The sequence below is a fragment of the Aricia agestis genome, chromosome 17 (genome assembly GCF_905147365.1).
Source record: "Aricia agestis chromosome 17, ilAriAges1.1, whole genome shotgun sequence".
Taxonomy (NCBI): domain Eukaryota; kingdom Metazoa; phylum Arthropoda; class Insecta; order Lepidoptera; family Lycaenidae; genus Aricia; species Aricia agestis.
The window spans coordinates 7,505,235-7,529,412 of record NC_056422.1 but is presented as its reverse complement, the minus strand read 5'-3'; the positions used below and the strand labels follow the sequence as shown (position 1 = coordinate 7,529,412).

The 24,178-nt window shown below is 35.4% G+C and overlaps 1 protein-coding gene across 2 annotated transcripts in view; it reads left to right on the top strand.

The window, feature by feature from the left end:
* Window positions 1-24,178, top strand: part of LOC121735376 — a 179,541-nt gene that overhangs the window by 80,332 nt on the left and 75,031 nt on the right. Inside the window, exons 1-2 of one of the 2 annotated variants that reach the window (XM_042126186.1) lie at window positions 7,379-7,611; window positions 22,920-23,255. The exons of the other annotated variant lie outside the window; for it this stretch is intronic. Of the exons in view, the coding sequence (XP_041982120.1) occupies window positions 22,962-23,255 (294 nt within the window). The 5' untranslated portion in view covers window positions 7,379-7,611; window positions 22,920-22,961. Of the gene's footprint in view, window positions 1-7,378; window positions 7,612-22,919; window positions 23,256-24,178 lie in introns of those variants that run through there. 2 annotated transcript variants of the gene reach the window in all.

The following is a 24,178-nucleotide window of genomic DNA, read 5'->3' as shown; positions in this document are numbered from 1 at the left end:
AGCTAAGTTATTAAAATAGAAGACTTTTGCACTTTTCTGATGTGTAGTAAGTATCAAGTATGTTTAAAAATCAAAATATCAAAAATTCTGCGATTAATTGTTTCTAAATTACAGTATTTATTAATCAATTTATAATGAAATTATCAATTTTTAATGAATTATTAATAATCTTAATGTTATTGTACTAAAACTATTCAAATGAAATGTAGTCAATTACAAAATTGAAAAGGTCAAATGAAATGAAGTTGTAACGGTACGCGAGTAAGCGACGACATGAAAACGCAATAAATTAAAATACTAATCGGCGTTGTATCATAGGCTTAATGGTGCGTGTGCTCCCCCCCCCCCCCCCTCCTCCTTCTAGCGCTGCTTTCTACGCGATTTCACTGACGGAGGCGCCGAGCGTTTTTGTGGCACGCGATTTTTCACGACAGGCCGTCGTTTTAGCACCTGCTGGAGACGCCACTGTCACAATAATTTTGGATATACAGTAGAGCAGCTTCATATTACTTCCCGTATATCATCTTCTTCTGAGTAATTTCGATGCGGATCTTTCTTTCCAGATATAACTTTTTAGCTTCCCCCTCGGGCTCCCTGCGATCAACAGGTCTTCATGATTGGTTACATTTATCTATATTCTATTCTGTGGTATTAAGATTGTGTAGAGATGTAATGCCTGTTCAGCGTATACTGCGTGAAATTTTAGTGGTTATTTTCCCGCAGTAAAATGATTCTATCTTAGTAGTACAAAAGATTTGTGAAGTTTTTTTTTATTCAAAACATAAATAAAATTCGGCCGTCTCATAGCCGCTCGCGCCTATCGGCATAAAGTTGCCATAGTACGTCATACAAAATATTTTTTATTTTCAAAAAATAACTTGCATGATTTAATAGTACTACTATAGGTAAATCGTTCTGCTGCGGGAAAACAACCACTAAAATGTCACGTTGTATATTCAGGAGTACTTCTAAGTTCTGATACCTCGAAGTACTTATAAAAAGAATGTAATAATTTTTCTCAATATTTTTTCTATTTTGTTAATGGAACTTTTGACTTGTTTCTATACCACTGAGTATACTGTGTGATATTTATACTGTGTCACTGTTGACATATGGTGTTTGGAACTTTTTAACGTACTTTTTGTGGACTCTTCTTTAATCTACCGCTAATGCGGCTTGGTTTTTAACTACATAGGAGTCTGTGGCGAGTCTTCTGTCTCGCAAGAAATTACTTTTGTCAATATTACGAAAGATGAGAATTTTTCGACATATTGACAAAGCCAAGTACGGCATACAGCAATGAGGTGCTAATTAGGTAGCTTTTCAACCGTTAGAAATTATATATTTTTTAAATACTTAATGATAAGTTCTAACACCGTGTAAGTCACTTGGCTATTTTGAAATTTTGAGCCATTTGCATAAAATTGGAAGGAAGACGCATCGTATCAGCTAATCAGGAACACGTATTGCTTAAAAAAACTCCTAAAATAATTAAATCGTAAACCTGCGTTAGTATGGTGCAATTGTTTTCTCTCTCCTGAAAAGTTGTTATTTTTGACTTACGCGGTGTTAGAACTTAAAGGACGATATTGTCTTTAAATATTCAGTAAATATAAGTATTTAAATGTTAACAGTAGTATTCTCGAAACATTTTCTGTAAGATCATTATTAAAAATTGATTCGGCGTATTTGGAACGAGTTGTAAGTTGAAGACAAGTCATCGGAAGAACCGTATATTCTTCCAGAATAAAATAGGTAATCCTAATTAATAATAGACCCCATTATAAAACCGTTTTAAGTCAATTCTCGTGTTGTGTCAGATTTGGGTTTACGTGTCACATTTCAAATTGCTCAGTATTAACTATAAACATACTTGTTTGGCGGAATGTGGCCTAAATACCACGACTTAGGCGATAATTCATCTCAAAACATGGCTGCACTAAGCACTCCAAACGTTTGTTATTTTTTATTGAGATAAATTACAATGTGTGTAATAATCTCTGATACCCATTACACTGTAATAATATTATTACTATAAAGTGTATAAACCTATAGGTTTGCCTATACCTAAATAAATAATGTAACTTTTCACGTTTAAACCAATTTTATTGCACAAATGGTATGGAGACTTTTAATAACGTGAAATGATAAAGGATAGTTTTTATCTAGGTAAAATATACGATTCGAAAATAAAGAAACATACGCAAGAAACATTAAAAACAAAACACTGTAAGTGTCTTAACACACTAGGCCGAATTTACGCGGCGTAAATTACGTCCGCAATGTCAAACGCATACAAAATACGGACGGAACGCGACGGAATAGTGTGTGGTCGGCAATTTAAAATACATTGCGGGCGTAGTCATGCGGAATTTACGCCGCGTAACTTCGGCCTAATGTGTTTAGACACTAAAATGTACAATTTAACATTTTACAGAGCGCGTAAGATGTTTTGTTATATTATTTCATTTTGTAAATGCAAAAATATGTTTGTCTGTCTGTTATCTCTTCACGCCCCATCCGGTGAATCGATTTTGCTGAAATTTCGTATGGAGATACTTTGTGTCCCGGGAAAGGACATATTAAGATACTTTTGATCTTGAAACAATTTAAGGTTCCCCCGCCATAAACGAATTTTGACGCAATGAAGTTGCTGGCATCATCTAGACATAACTCAGTGATTTACATAAAATTCACGTCTATTAAAAAATTGTTATTTACGGTCTTTTTCGCTTCATCTTAAATTATTGCACGACGCAATTGTCATGCGATTAAGGGTGTGTACTTTAACAATAGTCGCGACATAGGGTCGTAAATAGTTTGCAGCTCACAATAGCATTCCCGTCGCACGACAAGTCTTCTACCGTGACTCACAGTGACTCAGAACCTGTTTCGAAGAAGTTTTTACTAGCTCCAGGATCATTTGCTGTCGATGATCTGCGTATTCGATACATACTCTAGAAAGAATGCTCAGGTTTATTAGTTTCAGATGCAAAATGTAGAAGTTGATATCGCATCGCAATAAACTCAAAAGTTATCGAGCGAACTTGTAAAATTGAAAACGTGGATTCTAATTTGTAGAATCTTAATCATAATAATTTCAAAACACACAAGGATGATATTATCATAATAAATATTAGTATTATCGTAGATTTAAATATAAACCAATATAATAAATTGTGCGTCGTTAAACGTAGATTTTGGGATTTCCAAAGTTCAAAATACGCAGTAACAGACCTTGGACCGAAATAATTTTATAATTTATCGGAAAACCGTGTATTTTCAATGTAATCTGCATTTGATCTTGTTCTGGATTAGATTCTAGCGAAATAATTTATAGATTTAATTAATGCGTGCCAAAACAGCAGCAGACATAATATACATACTTACAAAAGCAATATTAGTATTTTAGAATTAGATTAGGGACTTGGAAATAAAACTGAATTCCTATCCAAATATTTTTTTTTATTTTATTTTTCTTTATTGAATACCAACAGCGTATTATAATTTGGAGCTTAACACTAAACATGTAACACTTAGTATGGCCAGTAACAGGTATTACATTGTTTGTCAAATTGTAGTGCTATGTATTTAACATTATAATAAAAACTATTTAATTAAAATTAGAAGACCGTCATCGTTATTATCGACACAATAAGGTCTTGACATGGTTATTTAATAAGCTAGTCAACTCCCAGTATTGTGGTTTTAATAAAATGTAAAATATTTTTGTCTTAGCTAATTAATTATATTAATATAATGTATGTGTGTGTGTTTGTGTGCAAGTAAGTGTGTATGTGTGTGTGCATGTGCGGCACCCTAGCCCTACGACACGAAGTCTTGGGATCAGTGAAAAATACCACTAGGGTACCGCATGTAAGGTTTGTACATACAACATGTTTATGTAAATTCATTCCTCTTTTTTTTTTCTTTAATTAAGTATAATTTTTTTAATATTTTTATAACTTCACTCTTGAATTTCGTTTTAGTATTGTAAGCAAATAGGTCTACAGATTTTTTTTTTTGTGTATGAGCGACTTATATGTGATATAAAAATAAGGCTGTTTTAAATCTGTTTTACAAATAAAAAAGATATTTCATCAATTAATTTACCATGAATTGTTAGGAGTTCTACAGGTATCAATATTAAAGCCATATCTTTTCCAAACGTTCATAAATGACTTACTATTAAACACTGAAACGTCTATTCAATAACAAGCTAGTACTAAAACATTATTCATGGCCGCAATGTCTCCAATTAGAGGCTATATAGTATAAGTAATGCGATTTGGCGGAATTTTTATTCCAAACACAGATACCATTCTACGTATATGCTCATAGAAACGAGATGTGAGCAACCTGTTCGTAAGACCTTCACTCAGAATAGTGCTGTGCTTTAAGGGAACGGCGCTGACCTCGGCGTTTCGTCACGTTGTTTATACGTTTCTTAAGACAAACAGTCGCACCTATGACATACCAAATAAGTTTGGTTAATCTTTTTAAGGGAAACGTCAATAATGACTTGCCAAAGCTTTATAGAAAGCGATGAAATTATGAAGCATCTTTTTTGAGTTCTCTATATAATTGTATATATAGGTCTACCAGGATCTGATGGCAATTTTTGACAGCAGATTTTCAAAAAATATCCTTGATCATTGGATAAATTTTTATATTTGCATGTTTAATACACAGAATTAGCCGCTATAAGAAAAAAGAGAATCAAATTAATGTTTTATTCCAAATACCCCGGTATTGCTAGAGTCAATTTATTATCTCACTTCTTGCCATCAGATTCTGGTAGACCTATAAGTACTCGTACCTTTTGCACGAATTTTTCAAATTTTATGCAAAGAGTAGTCCATTAACCGATTGGAAAAGAGATGATGGCTATTTATCCGTGTTTTAGGACTATAATAAGTCATTGGAAAATTTACTTTAATGCAAACATAATCTTTATGAATAAAAATTAATTTTATATTTTCTTTATCCTGCTAAAACTCGAGAGTCGAGAACGTTTCAACCGATTTGGTTAATTTTAGTATTGTAATATTTGTGGAAGTCCATAGAAGGTTTATATTATGAGAAAAGTGATACGAAGTTCACCAGTTCATCTAGTATACGGATAAAAGTAAATTCTATTTTATATCATTTGTAAAACATCTAACCAAAACATAACATATTATTAGTTTTGTAACACTTATGAAGTAATTAAGTTATGTTACTATTTAGGTAATTAATAATTTATTATAATATAACAGCGAGTTACTTGTGATTTATGTTTTGTCGTAAGTCTGCAAAAACATAACGTATAAGTTCGTTAACTTATTTGAATATAAAATAAATAATATATTATTTGTAACCCGCAACTCCGCCCACATAACAATAAAAATATTGACCAAAAAATATTGAACATTATTAGCAAATAAATTTTTATTAGAATGAATTATGATTTATCTATAATTTTTATATTGAAATAGGTATACTTTTTAAATATAAAGGAGTGCCTTGTTTTTTAAATGTCAAAGTCATAGACACTGCCAAAAAAGAAAAAAAAAATCCTCGAGGGTTACTAGGTTCTTAAATCTTAAGCGCTGCAAAGTCGTTGAAGTCTTTTGTATGAGCAACTTAATCGGGTACAAGAATAGGGATTGGGGATGTATATTGTATGGAATCGCCTTATAATATGCTTACTTAACGGTATTTCCTATTGTATTAGAAATATTCCTTACTTTTTATTGTATACAGCCAGTGCCATACCCAAGTTTTTGAAAAAAAAAAAAAACAGTTCAGCAATAATAAGCTCAGTAAAAATGGGTATTATTTACGGCAGGTCAGCGACTGTAAACAACAACGTGGGACATGTGTCGACCGGAAGTGCTATTGCGGCGTCCACGCAACTTCCGGTCCATTGTCGATGCGCCCGCGCATGTGCTCTATCTTAAATTAGATGACTTTGAACTGAGTTTGCTCTAGTTATTTTGATGTTTGTTTAAATATTTTGCACGTTAGATTTGTGATAAGATGCTAATATATTATCTGCGATGTCCAAACACTTGTTACTTATAAGTTATAGTTAGTGTACTATGAATGTAGTCCAAAATTTAGACCTACTTAAAAATTTATTAATTGCTTAACTAAAAGACTTTGAGGTGTAAAAGTGAAACCTTCGTGTGAAACTTAAAACAATAACCTTAGATTTAAATTATGTACCTATAATACATGGCTTATGGCTATTACAATAACTAGGTTAAGACTTAGAAATTCGTGAAAAATGATGTATTTATCTTTGCATTATGTGTCTCCATACCTTTGTCTTATGGTATACAATATACATTTTACTTAGGCATAGATAATAAACGTAATAATAACCTGACATAAAATAACTATATGTTTTACTATTGACTACTTGTTTAATACTCTTACGGCCCTACTCAGAAAGATTAATTAATGGTTGCTTAATTGTAATTGAACAAAAACTCCATACGTTTTCTGTCGTACTTTTCACTATCTTTGAGTTTGGCAGTTAAGGTAAAAAATGAGACAACAATGTTTTTGACTACAGTTTTCTACGTATTTAAAATTATTTAGGTCTCAATAAGGGCTGTATTCACTTAATTTAAAGGTAAAGTCCCTGTAAAGGACGATTTCGTAAATTTTTCCTGTGGGCATCTAACGTGAGTTTCGGGTGTGGGCGCGTGGGCGAGCGTCAATGACCCGCGAAACTCGCGCCGCCGCATTCTGTACGCGAATGTTAATTCCCCCTAATGTACACCCCCCACCCCCCTCTCCGACCGAAATATGTATAGCGGAGTATACGTCGCATATTTTGGAGTATAACACTGTACGTGGTTTATTTATGGGGTCTATCAAAGAATTACTAAGGTTTTGCCCATGTAGGTAGATAAAAGTGGATAAAGGATATATAAAAAATCAGGATATATTTTTGAGCTTCGAAGAATATTTAAAAGTAATTTTACTTTGGAATAAATAGTCTAACGATGCTATCTGATATGTCATAATGGTTTTGCATAGAGGTAACAAAATCATGACATTCCTGGAACACTAGTCCTTAGTGCTTATTAAGAACATTCGCTATCACAGCATCAGCAATGCGTTTTCTATCAGAGGCTGTCATTTAGCGAGTAGTTCCGTGACCTCGCTCACGCATTCCTGCGCTTGCACCTAACAGTACATTCCCGTTGATTTAGTGCCGACTTTGGACAAAACCTGACCGGGCTAGCGTATATTATAGCCGCATTGCAATTTAATTATATTTTGAGTAAGATGCGAAGTGGAGGCCGCGTAGATCGGAATACCGCGCATTCCGAGCCCGGCCGAACGGGAGCGAAGTTGGCCGAGCGCGCGCCGCTTGCGCCTCACTTCACACCGCGCTGCGCGGGCGCAGAGATAACGCGTCGGCCGCCCCGCTAGATACCTGTCAACCGAACTTTCCGCGTCGAAAATAAACGTTTTGCAGTGATTTTGTACTAAAACAGTGTACGTGAGTTCCCAGTCGCCTCGGTGGATTGCGTGACTCGTGGTGCTCGTGTGTGTGGCTTAAGAACTGAAGTTATTGTTTTATTTGGACGTGGAGATGTATCTTTCGCTACGGTAAACAGATTTTTTATTTATTAATTTAAATTCGTTGTCACTCAGCGGATTTCTCGGTGGCCTCGATAGCTCACTTACGCCGTTCCGTTAGTTTAATGAAATGTTAAGTTTTAGACATACTTCATTGACCACATTCCTCTCACCGTCGTGCGTAATGTTTTTGCGAAATCTACGCAGAAAAGCTAGTAGTAGAACTCGGAAAATGATTGTGCAAGGCTCGCTATTCGTCAAAGAATGTACGCAAGCATCGTCATCACTCTGAGATCTGTAGCAATTGTTGCAGTTGATGATCTGTCTCATAACATCGACACAATAAGGTTTTTGTTCGTACAAGAGATGAATAATGCGACGGTTATCACCACGCTGAGAATATGAATGAACAATATGCTAGGCATCGACGCTACCGTTGACGTAACACAATATAATATTTCAGTTATCAAAACTACCAGCGAAGTAGAAATAGATAAAGAAACTCTAACCACCTGAGAGCCTGTTCCGAGCCGAGATTTCTATTGTGAATTTACGAGTTGATAAATCATCGAAAGCACGAACGGACAGGTTTTGAACCTTGTCTAGATTATAAAGAGCTAAGATATGCGACCCTGTCGTAAAAACGAAAATAAACCGGTATAACTGACAAAAGGTCACGCGAAATAACGAATAAGAATCTCGTTTCATTCAACGTATTCCAAGATATTGAAGCACTGCCCGGTTTTCGTAACAAAGATTCTGTAACGAAAACAAACCTAACACATCGTCTAATGTCTGTGACTAGATGTATGCGTGTAAACTAGCTATAATTGCTTTACTACTTTACAATAGCTTTACCGCGGCAGTCCCCGAGTGCCACAAGATTATTTTTTTTATTTACCTATTCAACACACACATAACGGTGGTAGGCGCCGTAGTATCGACGTTCGGTAAAGTTTTTGTAAAAAAAAATATTCCGCATAAAAATATTTTTGATTTTGAACAGAGTTGAACAGAGTTGTTGATTGGTTTGCCAAAATAGCCAATCAAAAGGCAAAAGCACTAGCGAATAAATAAACTCCTGTTGAAAAAACTCAGAAGTCAGTTAGGAATAAGCCGTAATGGAAATTCCCTGTTGACTAGTATAATAACTAGTCAGGTGGGAAAAATAAAACCTGACATAGTCTCAACTGAGAAAATATAGCAGGCACTGACAGCATGAGAGAAGTACAAACAAAAGGTTACAAAAACGTGGAAAGCAAAGAAGTATTATTTCATAGCTAGCCTTAAGCTATTCGATTGGAAAATATTAGAAACCGCCGAGTAAACAATAAACAACTTGATTGTACCGAAGGGAAAATAAGCCATGTTATACGGGTGATTTAACGCGCCATTAATACTCGTTGCCATGACAGATAAAGGGTGGAAAATAATAATCATTATAAATCATCATAACATTTTGGCAAAATTTAACTAAATGCTAGAAAAATAATAATTTTGATTATTTACTAGTTTGTGCCCACAACTCCGTTGCGCACAAATACTTTATGGTGCGAGAACCGTACATTTTTCTGGGATAAAATACTTTTTATGTATATCCTATGCCTGTCCCGAGGGCAGGACTCAAAGTATCTCCGTACCAAATTTCATCAGACAGACAGACAGATAGACGCAATTTCTTATTTGTAATAGTTAATATTAGTATGGATAGCTACACAACATTATAAAATCTACAATGTAATCATCATTTGTAGACAACATGACATAATTAATAAAAGAAACTAAACTCAGCAAAACATACTAGTTTAGCAGTTATAAAGATTGTCAATGCTTGAGCAGTTTGTAATAAAGATCTCTGATCAGATACTTGGAGCTGGATATTCCAGTATACAGTGATACTATGATTGTTTCCATTCATTTTTCTGTAACGAGAACCAGACTAGCTAGGTACTATATTCAAGTACTACGGCAAGTCGGATTTTTATTAAGTACCTTTTGCATCTTTTGCATAATGTGTGAATATTTTATACTCCAATGACAAAACGTGTGACTAGTTTTGTTTTAGGGTCAGTTCAGACCGCAACGCAACGCGTGGTGCATTTCTCAATTTATATGGATTTGCAAGACATCTCACGCTTATGAAATCTGTCAATTCAGTACAAATTTAGAATTAATTACGCGTCGCGTTGCGGTCCGAATTAACCCTTATTTGCACACCGGCTTCATTTCTAAAGTAATATTTCCTATAGGATGTTTCAGTTATCTTATAAAGTTGAGAAGTTGAGATCTATCGTTTTTATTAGGAAGGCTAGGTATGAGCAAAATATGATACAAATAGAAAGTTAGGATGTTTGTATAAATTAATTTTTAAACCAACTATTTTACCCCCTATGTTACATAAAAATATACGGAAATAAAATAAAAATATAACATCAACTATATAATATAGGTTCAGCAAACTTATAGAACCAACGGTTCCACCCATGCTTTGCGTTAGGAAAGTTTGTATGAAGTCAGCGCCGGATGTGACGCCGGAAGATCTGATTAAGCCTCATTACCACTTGTACCTGTGTTCACTTTCGATTCCACCGACTACGTTTTGTTACTTTCAAAGGAATTAACTGCATTACAAACATAACTTTTTCAGTCATGAGGGAAAGTCATAGGGAGGATATTATATAAAGAGTTGTGGCTCTAGATTCTGGACTATGTAATAAGATTGACTAGACGACGCCCGCAACGCCACTGTGCAAAAATTAGTTGCGCTGGAACCGTACATTTTTTTAGGATGAAAAGTATCCATGGTACTCAAAGTACAGAGGTACTTTGAGTACCATGGATACTTTTCATCCTAAAAAAATGTACGGTTCCAGCGGATTTCCGGATGGTATAGAGATACCATAAAGTTAATATACCTAGCGGAAAAGAGAAACAAAGGCCTGAGCGAGAGTCTCTGTCACTATCAGTAACACTGCGTGGTAAAAAGAGACGTGTGATACATGACAGCAGCACTCTTTTTTTGACGTCCAGTCGGCACGTACCGCACGTTGACAATTTAATCACATAGAATTCATATTCAATCCTGCTTGTGTAAGTGTATACGTACACATATTTTTCACACAGATGAAAACCAATTTTGGTTTCGTTTGACAGCTCGACATTGTTGCTCTATTCCGCTAGGTATATTAACTTTATGCTCTATACCAAATGTCAGTAAAATCGGTTTTGGCGTGAGGAGATAACAGACATACAGACAGACATACTTTCGTATTTACAATATTAGTATATGAATGTTTGAGGTCAAAACTTCTACAAAAAGGGGGTTCATAAAACTACAAATTTAAATGACAGGAGTGTTTGATCCTATAGAATTACCCCTTTACTAATAAACGCTGTATAAGCTTTGAATAGCTATACAGTGTTTTGTCTTCTTCAATCCAATTAAAAATGTCACTTGTGTGACAGGAACAAAACACTGTATAACTATTCAAAGCTTATACAACGTTCATTAGTAAGGGGGTTTAAGTTCAATTTTCATTAGCAGTTTATCATATACGTGAGTAATTCCATGAGAAATAGAATATTTTATTACCCCAAATTAAGATAAGAGACAATGACTTAACATATAATTTAAACTTTAATAGACAGATCAGGTTTTTGTTAATTGTCATTTACCATTGACCCAGTGCGAATTTAATCAGCGTAAAGGTTGTATTGTTTGTTTTTTAAAGAGGTGACTTTATTGCATTTAAAATTACTGAGATGTTTAATGCATTTTTTTTCTAGCAACGATTTAATGCTTTGAAGATGTAAAGCATTAGGCTTATAATTTTCTCTCTCTAGGGTCTAGATTTTATGTTTTATTTAATTTAGTCTAGACTAAGTAAAATAATAAAGAAATGTTTAGAAAAAAATCGTGCAATGATATAGAAAGTGAAAAAAGTTATATAGCTAATCATTGGTACAATAAAGAAATTTTCCCTATTTTAACATCATTAGCATGTCGTTATCGTCATTAGAATGACAATATTAAAATAATTGCCTTTAAATAAATTGTATATTTTCTTCAAAATTATAAACAATTGAGCCAAAATAATAAAGATAAATTACGTAAAATTATGTGGTCACTTTTAGCTGTCTTTGTGATGTCATTTGACTTTTTATTGTGCCAGATAAATACAAGCAGACCCTATATAGTTGTTGCTCAGCAAACATTTTTTTGCAGTATAAGTAAATAATAGTTAAGCTAAGCATACCAGAGCTCAAAGCTTAAGTTCAGGGCAACACTTAAAGGCTAGAAGGCTAGATTCTCTGATACTTAATTGTGTGATTTATGAAGCTAGTTCAGCCAGTGGGTGTACAAGATAAGATAATAGTAGTGGTAATTATCAAATTTCATGCGTCCCACTATCGCAGAGTCAATATTGGCTAGCCTCAATAACAACCTTGTGTAACCTTTCTTGATAGTAGAGAAATTAATGGGATATCCATGTTGAAGTCTGTTACTATCTTATGTTTAAACAATTTTAAAAAATAGTGTACTTTTATTTTATAAATATTTATATGAGAGATTCTTGAACCTTTGACTATGGTCACAGAATACATATTAGTACAAGTATTCTGGTTAAAGCGCAGCGCAGACGGCAGACTATCCGTGACGCACTTTTTAGTCTGTGGAAATAGAACCTATGCAGTTATATGTAGTAATGCGGCGGACTTTTTGCGCGTAGTGTGCGTTACTGCATATAATTATGTAATTATATGCAGTAACGCACACGACGTTAGCACAATAGACATTTCATTCAGACGTTAGGTTCTATTTCAACAGACTAAAAAGTGCGTCACGGATAGTCTGCCGTCTGCGCTGCGCCTAAGTGTCACCGCACACGGGCCACACGCGACAGCCACAAACGCCGTTTTAAGCTATATGTTGGTCGCAAAGTGACTCGTTGTAGCGTGTGGCGGCCACCGGCGTCAAAAAATGAATGAAAACTACAGGAAATATGCTGGTAGCGGCGTTTTGTGGTTGTGGCAAAACATTAACGCACAGTCACTGAAGTTTTTTAACGATTATTATATATCTATACTTCCATACTAATATTATAAATGTGAAAGTGTGTATGTCTGTCTGTTTTTTTACCTCTTCACGCTCAAACCGCTAAACCGATTTTGCTGAAATTTGACATGGTTGAACTTTGAGTCCCGCGAAAGGACATAGGATAGATTTTATCCCGGGAAAATGCACGGTTCCCGCGCGATAAATGAATTATGGTTCAACGGAGTTGTGAGCGTCATCTAGTCTTATTTATAAACTAGCACATTTGATTGGCTAGCGTTTTAAACATTAACCAATCAGCTCTGTTGAAAAGAACTCCCCCCAAGAAAAGTACTGACACCAGGTAAAAATTGCATCTAATATTTTTATAATGATTTTGTTGGCCATTAAAATCCTTAAGGCCATCGTAAAATTATACCTGTTATACCTTGTTAACAACTTATATAATAACTAAATAATAAAATGTACAATAATTTATGTTTTCCCAAAGGATTCACTCGATAAAACTCTTGTCATCAGGAAAGTTAAGACCTATTAAAGAGTGGATTTTTATATTATCCAAAAAGGTTATAAAGTTTTATAACTTTAGAAGTTAGAAGCGCTTTCCTGTTGCTTTAACCTTAAAATTTTTGATATCGTATTCTTCACTATAATTTTTATGGTTCATTTCTGTAGGGAACATTTTTTTGTCTGTGTTGAGATTAGGGATAAGGATTTAATGTCTTATAAAGCATGAGATGATAATTGTCATCTAATATAGCTTTGTAATAAAAAACCTTTTGTATGTCTCATAGTCCTGCGTACCCATGAAAATAATTATTATAATATCTTTAAACGAGCAATTCTTGTATATAATATGTATATTGTATATATATAATTGGAATCCCGGAATCGGCTCCAACGATTTTCATGAAATTTAGTATATTCGGGGGCGATAAATCGATCTATCTAGGAATCATTTCTAGAAAATGACATTTTATTCGTATTTTATCGAATACCGAGCGAAGCTCGGTCAAATAGCTAGTATTCCTTATAAGTTATAAGTTATAATTACTTATGTCTGAAGTCTGACACTTAATCTGTAACATTTTGGCCTTGACTTTCAAAAGTTAATGCTTGTTAAATACTTAAAATGTTATATAATGTGCTAAGTGTAACTGAATGTACAACATTAATTTAAATATTATTAAACTTATATCACACACTTACAACTTACATTTTTTTCCATTTGTACCTATAATATTTAAAAAGAGCAAAATTTACGTAAAAAAATACGTCTTTCTTTTGTCGAGACTTTGTTCATCTTCTAATTTCATATAGAAAACTGTTTTAATCAATTTTAATCTATATCTAAATAAAGCGGTTTTATGTAAATTAACATTTCTATTGGTAGCATTATTCTACAAATATAAATGTTACGATAAACGCGCGGTAGAGAATAAATACCGACAGCACATTAATTTGGTCGAGTTATCGAAGTACCTATAGGGCAATGTTTCGGAGACATCCATACTTTCATTATAAATGCGATTGTGTGTGTCTGTCTGTCTGTTACCTCTTCACGCCCAAACCGCTGAACCGATTTTGATGAAATTTGGCATGGAGATAGTTTGAGTCACATAGGATACTTTTTGAAACATGTACGGTTCCCAAATGTACAAAGGACATAGGATACTTTTTGAAACATGTACGGTTCCCGCGTGATAAACGAGTTTTGGCACAACGGAGTTGCGGGCGTCATCTAGTTTAATGATAACTTAAATTTAATAAAGCTAGTGAGTAGTGACAGAAAAATATGTAAAAAGTTTTTGTCAAAATCATCAAATTATAAATAAAACCCAATTTCGCCAACGTGTTAGTGTTAATAGCTTGTTAAAATGTCATGTCTTCTCTTTCATTCATATAAAAAATGAAAGAGTAAACGTGATACTAATTCGAGCATTAACTTTAACAATCGTTGATGAAATTGGACCTAAGTGCGGGCGAAAGTCCTTGAGACGTATAGGACAAAGTCCTATGCAGTGAGGGATTGAAAGGCAGTCGGCGCTGATCGAAATATGAATGGACAGATTGTTGATGCTACTGACGGAGGGCTCTCGGCACTCGGCAGGCTGTTGACATCAGTAAATCATTTACAGTTACCGTAAGTCGTAACGAGCGGTGCATATCATTTTGTTCTGTAACGGTATGTAGTTCCCTACCGAACAATACGATTTTCCGTCGCCATCAAAAGATGCTGGCAAAAGATTAACTATTATTGTTATATTCTACAACTAGCGACCCGCCCCGGCGGCGCACGGGTAGGTAATATATAGCCACTGAAAAAATGATTAAAATCGATAGCCTATGATCCTTCACGTGGTCTACTTCATATCTGTGCCAAATAACATAAAAATTGCTCCAGTAGTTCGCAAGATAAGCCCTTCCAAATAATTTCCCCCGTTTTTTTCCACATACTCCTATAATCAGGCTTAGCGTGATAAAATATAGCCTACAGTCTTCCTCAATAAATGGGCTATCTAACACTGAAAGAATTTTTCAAGTCGGACCAGTAGTTCCTAAGGTTAGCGCGTTCAAGTTAGTCCTTTCAAACAATTTTCCCCGTTTTTTCCACATTTTCCTCTATTTCTTCGCTGCTATTAGTCTTAGCGTGATACAATATAGCCTATAGCCTTCCTCGATAAATGGGCTATCAAAAACTGAAAGAATCATCAAAATTCGTTGCGTAGTTTTAAAGATTAAAGGGAACAAAGGGACATGAGGGAAAAATAACTTGTTTTATCTTATATATTATAAAAAAATGGATTTCCAAATGTGTTAGTCGCGCTAAAACTCGAAAACCGCTGAACGGATTGGGCTGATTTTAGTCTTAAAATATTCGTAGAAGTCCAGGGAAGATTTTAAAGTGACACGAAGTTCACCGGGACAGCTAGTAATATGTATAGAAGATACATCTTAGTATTTTGAAGAGTTTCTAAGTATTAGCAGTATAGCTCTAGCTTGCATTATGATCTTGTGGTCGATCTTATAATCACACTTATTATGATAGTAACAAGTCCTAAACTAAAACAATTAATTTTAAAACACGGAAATTCTTACAATATTGTTTTTGATTGGACGTAAATCGTAATTCACGAAATCGTAATGCAAACAAAAACTCCTAGTTATTACGGAAATAATGTAAGTTTGAGTGGTTTAATAATTCTTATAATTGGCCGTATATAAAGTTGGAGACTAAAAAATGTTAGACTAGAAAATTATTTAATTAAATTTAATTATATAAATGGATTTGCTTAGAAACTTTTATTCGGTGAAACGGGAAAAGGCAATGAAAGTAGCTAGTGCTTCTAAATCTGTAAGACTAACTATAATTGGCCTATAAAACTAACTATACTTTATAGTACAGTGGCGTAATGGCGGCTGCGACATGAGCGGCTATGGCGAAACGGCAATAACTTTTTTAGTGCGGAAATCTAAAATTAAATGACGCCTAAACACGAAATAGGAATTTGAGTAACATGGAACCTAAATCGATCTACTGGTGTAGCATTAGCCGATTTTATCTGAGAATATTCATGAGAAAATATTATAGTGTTTAGTTATAAAATTGCTTAGGATACTGCGCAACCGACAAAATGTAGATTAGTTTTTGTTTAGGTTAGGTATTAAACCAAGCATCAGAGAAATAACTTTTAGTAAGTGTTCAAACTATTTTATTTATTATAGAAAAGGATAGAAAGAAATTTAAACAATAATGATGATAAGATAAGTAAAGAAAAACCTTACGTTTCTACAAGTTTATGTTTATACTCTAGGTCAGGGCTTCCCAAACTTATTTGTACTGTGACGCCCTTGGGATTTTGCTATTTCTTTATGACGCGCCTCAACCGAGCCCCCAAAAATACTTTCTAATTTTAGAACCAGCCTACATAGGTTATCATAATAAACACTATTTGGATATTTAAATTTTTTTAGGAAATAATGACCAAATCAAAACATAAGCATAAAAATTAAAAGAGATATTTATGAAAGATATTAAAGCCCGCAAGGCTGGCTAATGTGAAGGCTGCGCTTGCTTTTCTGAGCATAGTTTCTGAAACCGGGGATTTAGACTGCCCGGGAATCCCGGGGCGCTCACTCGATGTGGTTGTGTTGTCATGCGACGCCCCTGGCGTCGTGACGCACAGTTTGGGAAGCCCTGCTCTTTAATGTTATATTATGTTCACCACAAACATTAGTAGCATTTACTCGTAGTAAACAAGAGTTCAATAATGTCCATTATTAAACGCTGTCATTATTATATTATAATTTCAAATGAGATCTACGAGGCCTTGGCTTTCACTCACGTTTGTCACTGTCCGTTGTGCTCACCCATTATTTTTCCCGCTCGTTCTGTGATTTCAAGGGTAATACAGTATGACAGTAACTATTTGTTACAATACTTAAAAATTAAAATATTGATGGTTTGAAGCAATAAGAAAAGTGTAAGATTCATCTAGATTATCTTTTGTATGAGAGTTTAACAAATCACAAATAAATACCGCTTGAAGAGTTTACTAACTTAATTTACTAACAATTAAAATAGCTAAGAAATTGAATAAAATTAAGGGAGCTTTACCAAACCGGTGTTTTAAAGAGCTTTATGTGTTCTATAAGATTTAATCGTAGAGATAAGAAATGTATAACAGTATTTTATAGGACCTCTACTTTTATACGCCTACAATCAACGCGTGCTTAAATTAAGATCAAAGATAAATTTAACGTCGTTAAAATAAAATAATAAAGTATATCTCCTCTATCTTACACAGAAACAACGTAAAAATGTTGCCTAGTTACAATAGACGCGTAGTTTTTCGGAACACGCTCGAAAATATGTGTAGCTACAAAGAAAATTTATATTTACTTAGCTTATATCATAATTTTTCGAAGCGCGTTTGATTATCTGCGTAGTTTCTGCCGATAAGTTCTGTATTACAGAAAGAAGCTTAGGAAAGATTCCAGGCATTCCGATCCATCCTTTTTTCCGAAAGGACTTGGAAAATACTGGGAAAAATCACGTTCCATTTCTTTACCGGACGTCGTCGGTTCCGTCTCGGATCAACCTGTCCATTTACGTCGGCAGATGCGCTGGCTGGAGCGTGACGCCTGCGACACCCGATAGCCACGACCGACCCACTTTCTGCCAAGGTCACCGCCTGACCTCCTAATCCACGATTTCCGTATCGGAATCTGCGAGGAAATCTTCTTTCGCGATTCAAATGTATTCTAAAACACATTCGAAAGTGACACCGAAAAGGTTTGCCGCCCGATTTGGTGGACAAAAACAACAAGCGAACACGAGGCTTAATAATGGACGGCATTATGGGTCAGAAAAAAATTGGGCCGAACAAAAAATTTATAGAAGCTACGGGGGTGTAAAAAGAATGAGAAGTTTGTGTTTGTTGTTTTTTTATTGTTCGTCCATTGATAGACAAATATTAAATGTGTAAATACAAATATGAAATGTTATTTTGCAAAGCCACTTCATTGGGTAAATTCCTAACGAAAATTTTGAATTATTTTATCTTTCATGACAAATCGAATTTTATCTAGGAAAGGTCAAAAATAAAAGGTCATGAGGGTAAGCCTTGCGGTTGGCTGATTGTGCCTTAAAAGTTAAATTAGAGAATAAAAAACTTTTTAGCTCACTTCATAGCCTAGTTAGTAAAAGCTAGTGTAAAACCAACACCTGGTAACCGTAGATGTGACAGATTAGCAGATAGGGCAGCAACCAGAGCGTGCTTTCTGATATACACACTTTCTAATCATTACCTTTGTCACCGCTATAGGACTTTCGCCGATTGTTCCCCAGTCCACGCTCCGTCAGGTTTCCTCAATTTTGTAATCTATTAGCATTAATTACGTCTATTGCATCATAATTGGCTAATTTTTTATGTCTCTCTGTTGTTTCCATTTCTAATATCTGTTCGTGTCTACCACGATTAGCGATGCTATCGTCGCTATCGTGTATTGCAGCAATGTTTTTTGCTTGGTGTAATTGTATACTGTATTTTGTGCCGGAATAAATAAAATACATGAAATCGAGTTCTGTGGCATACTTAGGTTGGGTTGCACTAACTAACTATAACTGTAACTTTAACTTTAACTATAATGCAAAATTTGTACGTTTTATACGTGGGAGAGCCATGCTTCGGCACGAATGGGCCGGCTCGACCGGAGAAATACCACGTTCTCACGGAAAACCGGCGTGAAACAGCGCTTGCGCTGTGTTTCGCCGAGTGAGTGAGTTTACCGGAGGCCCATGAATCCCCTACCCTATTCCCTTCCCTACCCTCCCCTATTCTCTTCCCTTCCTTACCCTCCCCTATTACCCTATTCCCTTTTAATAGGCCGGCCGGCACACCTGCAGCTCTTCTGATGCTGCGAGGCTCCATGGGCGACGGAAGTTGCTTTCCATCAGGTGACCCGTTTGCTCGTTTGCCCCCTTATTTCATTAAAAAAATGTCAAATCTTTGATTAAAATTAAAAATGGACGCCGTCAAGATGCCATATTTAACCATAACCATAGAGCTCGACAAGGTTTTAAATGCACGTGGCGAAAAAAGGAACTAACGCTGTTATCATACAAAAACGCCATTTTTGACAGTTCTCCTTTACCAGCAGCGCCCCCGTCCACGTTCATTTATAACCTTTTAGGACCACTGCCATCTGTTAATTTCTCTTATTATTTCTTAAAAAATATGCTTGTCATATATTATAAGAGTATACCTTTAAATACAGCAGTTTTTTTTTGTTTATCTCTTACTGATTTGCTGCCCATTCTATGATATTATTTTCCAGGCAATCTCGCTTAATAATTCATCACATTTTTATCATCTTCATTAGAAAATCTTGTTTACGTCTTCTCCCCTTACCACATAAGCTGTGGTTAGTCAGATAGCTAGACCGATATTGGGTTACAGTAGCTTGTATGATCCGAGCTATTTCGAGCTGTGAAATAGAAGAACGGGCGTCTTGATAAGATATGGATGTTACAGGGGTGCGGGGAGGGCGGTGGTTCTACCGGTTTGCGCCGACAACCGAGCTTAGGGCTAACCGTTTCATTAGAGCACCCCGGTGTTGCCAATTCAAAGAAAGAAGCTCTTGCTTTAAAAATTAACTACAACAAGTACGTACTTGATAAAAAATAAATTTTGTACAATTTAAAACAACGATACTCTTTAAGAAATATTAATGTTAAAAGCGTGAGGTTTTCATGGATGTAAAGTTAGAACTTAGAGTTACTTATAATTAATGATGAAAAACTCAAAGCAGATAATATGTTACTACCGCGTGCATTGTGAAGATTCAAATACGGCCCAATTGGGCCGTCTGTTGTTTAGTCTGCATCGAGCGCAGTCACGAACGTGCTGCGTCTTGTCTTACCTAAATAAATTGAAAATGACGTCGTGCGTGTATCGAAAATGTACCAATTATGACTCGAAAGTAAATAAAACACATGGAATCTCTTACCACATGTCTTGATTGCAATAAATACCTCGATTATTTACATTTTCAATTATTTTTCCGAACAATCTGGAAAAAATCGAATTTTCTTCATAGCTCAGGCGAAGAAAGAGACAGCGATACGATTCGATGTTTTCTCTGTTGTCTTTTGTTTCACTTATCTGTCAAATTTGTCAATGTTTGCAATTTTGAATTTGAAAATTGTTCGGAAGAGATTTAAGCCGTAAAATAGGATGGACGTAACATATCTGTATAAGTAGAATATCATTGCTTATAATTTATCAAAAAAGTATGGAGTCAAGTGGTTTTGTGATATAAATAAAACAACCTATGTAAATCATCAACAAACTCCTATACTGTAGTTCTTTGTAAGTTATTGTAATTATTGTAAGTACATTTACCAACACGAAACAGTAGAGTAGGTAGGCTATTTAGGTAAAGTAGGTAGGCTATAGTAATTTGAGGACCATCTGACAATCCCATACACAGCTCGCTCTCTAACCTATAAAACATCCCAACAAAAAGCAAGTTCCAAGAACTGGCAACCCAGGCTGCTCCACAAACGAGCCCTCGGGCGCCGCGCACCACGCATTGGGTGTAATCTTTATCTAGTAATTTGAGATACGCATTAGAATCGTGCGTTAATATGCTTTTCTTGTTAGCAGTTTATCATATATTGACTTGGGTACGGTCAAGACTTGAGATATTATCAATAATATTTATACGAGCAGTGGTTTATGTTACTATTGATTTTGTTTAACTTTTTTTATGTATTTCAATAAAGAAAAGATTGCTCATACTAACATAGTATACATATATAAAAAAGCAACTGGTAGCAACTTGAAATTCGGGAGTGCCGGTACAACTATGAACCTAAACGCTAATCCGACGATCCAATATTTTTGTGGTGGTAGGCATCAGGTAGACATTCTGAAAAAATTTGATTCAAATTTACTCAGAAATAAAACATTTTTATTTTTATTTTATTTATTCCGTCTCACGAAATTTCAATCAGGTCGTGTCCTGACATGACTAACACAATTTTATTTACCCCTAAAAGAGCACAACGCTGCCAAAGAAGTTTACACTTCAAAAACACTACACAAACAAGTAGACTAAGCTAAAGTCAAGAGTTACTTAACTAGCCTCTTTAAATAAAGAGTTGCTTAGTATACCGATAATCTTATCCTTCACCATTAAACCTTGATAAAAGTACATCGAATTCAGGTTCGTTTGTTTGTATTACGAAAGAAACAATAGAGACAGCCTCGACTTGACACAGGTGTACCTTATCGAGTACAATCTAGAGACAAGAAAGTAAAAAATGTATGAATGTTATCTCAACGATTTACATAAACTAGACGTCAAATTACTGGGATAAAAGTAAAAGCACAGTAAAAGCACGTACGTACTTTACACTAACGTACTTACTTACGTTTATGTTTGTCCGTGTGTTATCAAGCCGATTTCGATGTAAATTATCTAGAGAAGTAGGTTGATACTTTGGATATGAGTAGTAGTAAGAGTATACTAACCTATCTTCCTAAGAAGTACTTTGATACGATAAAGGACACAAAATAAATTTTGTGACAGAAGTAATATAATTTATTAAATGCTTATTAATATAAGGCCAGTATCGTTGCGAAACGATATGTTTTGCCAATTCATCGTTCTTATTTAGAACTGCTTGCGTTCGTTATGTTTTCGTGTTTGTGTTATATGGCATCATTAATCAGATTTTTAATTTGCATACGCGTAAATAATTTGTAGAAATAAAATTTGAGATACCTTATGTATCCAGTAAAAACCAAATTACTAGAGATTATAGGCTATTTATTAGTACTAGACTAGTATTTTTATACGGTATTGAGTAGGCTATGACAATAATCATAGAAAAAAAAAGAATTCATTCATGGCGTGTAAACACGAAAAAAGATACACGTGGAAGGAGTTGCGTGCAAAAGCTACTAAATAATCACGTACTAAACCAGAGCTAATATTATAACCTATTTGTAAGATTTGTTTACTGTACTGTTAGCACATCTTTACAACTCTATTTTCGCTTTGAAAGCGAAATGTAATGCTAAACGATTTAACGCGTGATATTATGATGTTTCTCTTTTAAATTTATTGCAAATAAAAGAGACAACGACTGATGTGAATATTCTAGCGACATTGCAGTCGAAAACAAAGTTGCGAACTAAAAGCTCACGAAAACTATGCATAACGAATCATCATGGCGGGAGGCGGCCTCAAGAGAAATTGCCATTAACAATGATTCTATTTTCACTATCTGTGGTCGGCCTTGTGCGTCTATTTTGACTCGTGCGTGGCACTCTGCCATCACAATGTTTTGGGTGGAGCGGTGGCACACTTTCGACTCGACACCACGGTAGGACCCTGCGATCTCAGAATTCAAATCTCCGAAACTGGGCTAATGAAGTTATAGTATTCTTCTCGCTCGACGTGAGAAAAATAACGATAAATCCAGTTTTATTCGTATGTTGCCAGTTGCCACTTCCGTTTGACTTTTAAACGTACATCCTACGTTACGAAACGGTACGGCGACCGGCGTCACGGTTGACACACCGCCGGTGAATTTTCAAATACGGAACGTCGATTCGAAATTTAAATTTAAATATTTGACGAACCGTAACATTTTCGCACCCGAGTGTACCTGTGGTCAATGGGATTACTATGAAGTGTGAGCGCTATCGAGGTCACGAGATACTGCTGTCGTTCAGCTGTGTCGTACAATTAGTTTTGTTCGTTGTAGGCCAACATTACGGGGAGAAAATGGAAAATGAATTGAGTTAAGATGTTCGAGTCCCTGGTTTCCCGGCTGACGTCGCCGCCCGTGTCCAGGCGGCGGCATACGGTCCATGCGGCGAGAGAAATCTGCAGCGAGCCCGAGGATGAAGCCCAGCCGGTGCAGCGAAGGTCGCGAACGGCGAAGCAGCTGCTGGACAAGCGGCGTAAAGCCCGCCTATCATGCGCCGACCTCACCGCAGCGACGAATGAACCGGAGAAAACCTCCCGAATGGACGCCTTCAAAGCCTTTCTTCCATTAAGACAGTCAAAATCCCTGGGAAGATTGGACGGCTTGAAAGAGGTAAGTCGATACAGTTTACCATAGTATTTTATTGTGATGATGGCATTGTCCCAAAATACTTTGATATAAAAACGAAAACACATTTCTAAAGATTCTATATTAAACTGGATTATTTTGTACCAGCCACGTGTTCAGCCAAGGACTTTGAATTTAATAATATCTACTGTTCTGATGCGACAACATCTGGAACTGTTATAAATATATGATAAATAGCACCAAAAGTTACAATCATATCAATTATAATATTATAGTAGCTGTTCCGGGAAATATTGTTTTGCCATAAAATGATTTTCCCTGTTTTCCTGCTTTTCTCTTGAAGTTTTTTCTGATTTTTTTTTCTGTAGACCTCACGGAGCCCGAGACCTTTCCAACGAATGCAAAACCGTGGAAATCGGTTCGTGCGTTCTGGGTTATAGCGTCAGCCCCCCTAGACAAGTGGCAAAACGCTAACGCTAACGCTAGCGCTAACGCTACAAAATATATGCTCTAACGCTGCAAAATTTGACATAAGTCATCGCTTCGCTAGCTAATACTAATGTCAAATCCATACATTTTGTAGCGTTAGCTTCAGCGCTAGCGTTAGCGTTTTGCCACTTGTCTAGGGGGGCTGGTAGGAAAACCCGACTTATTTTTATATCTGACTAAGTGATTGCTAGTTGCTGACTGTTTTATGTATTTTATTTATTTCCACAAAATTCAAACTCGATAATAGTGAGCTATATTTTACTCTACGTGTTTTAAACATATTTTTGTGACGTCATCCTCTTTAAAATGCCTTTTCATACTTACAGAAGTCAAAAGCCTCACAGGAGACAATGACTTAAAATACTACGTAATATTATGCACATAATTAGTATTCATTTCGTAGTAACGTCTCGTTTAGTATTGTGAAACTTCGCTACTCGATATCCTAAAACAACTTA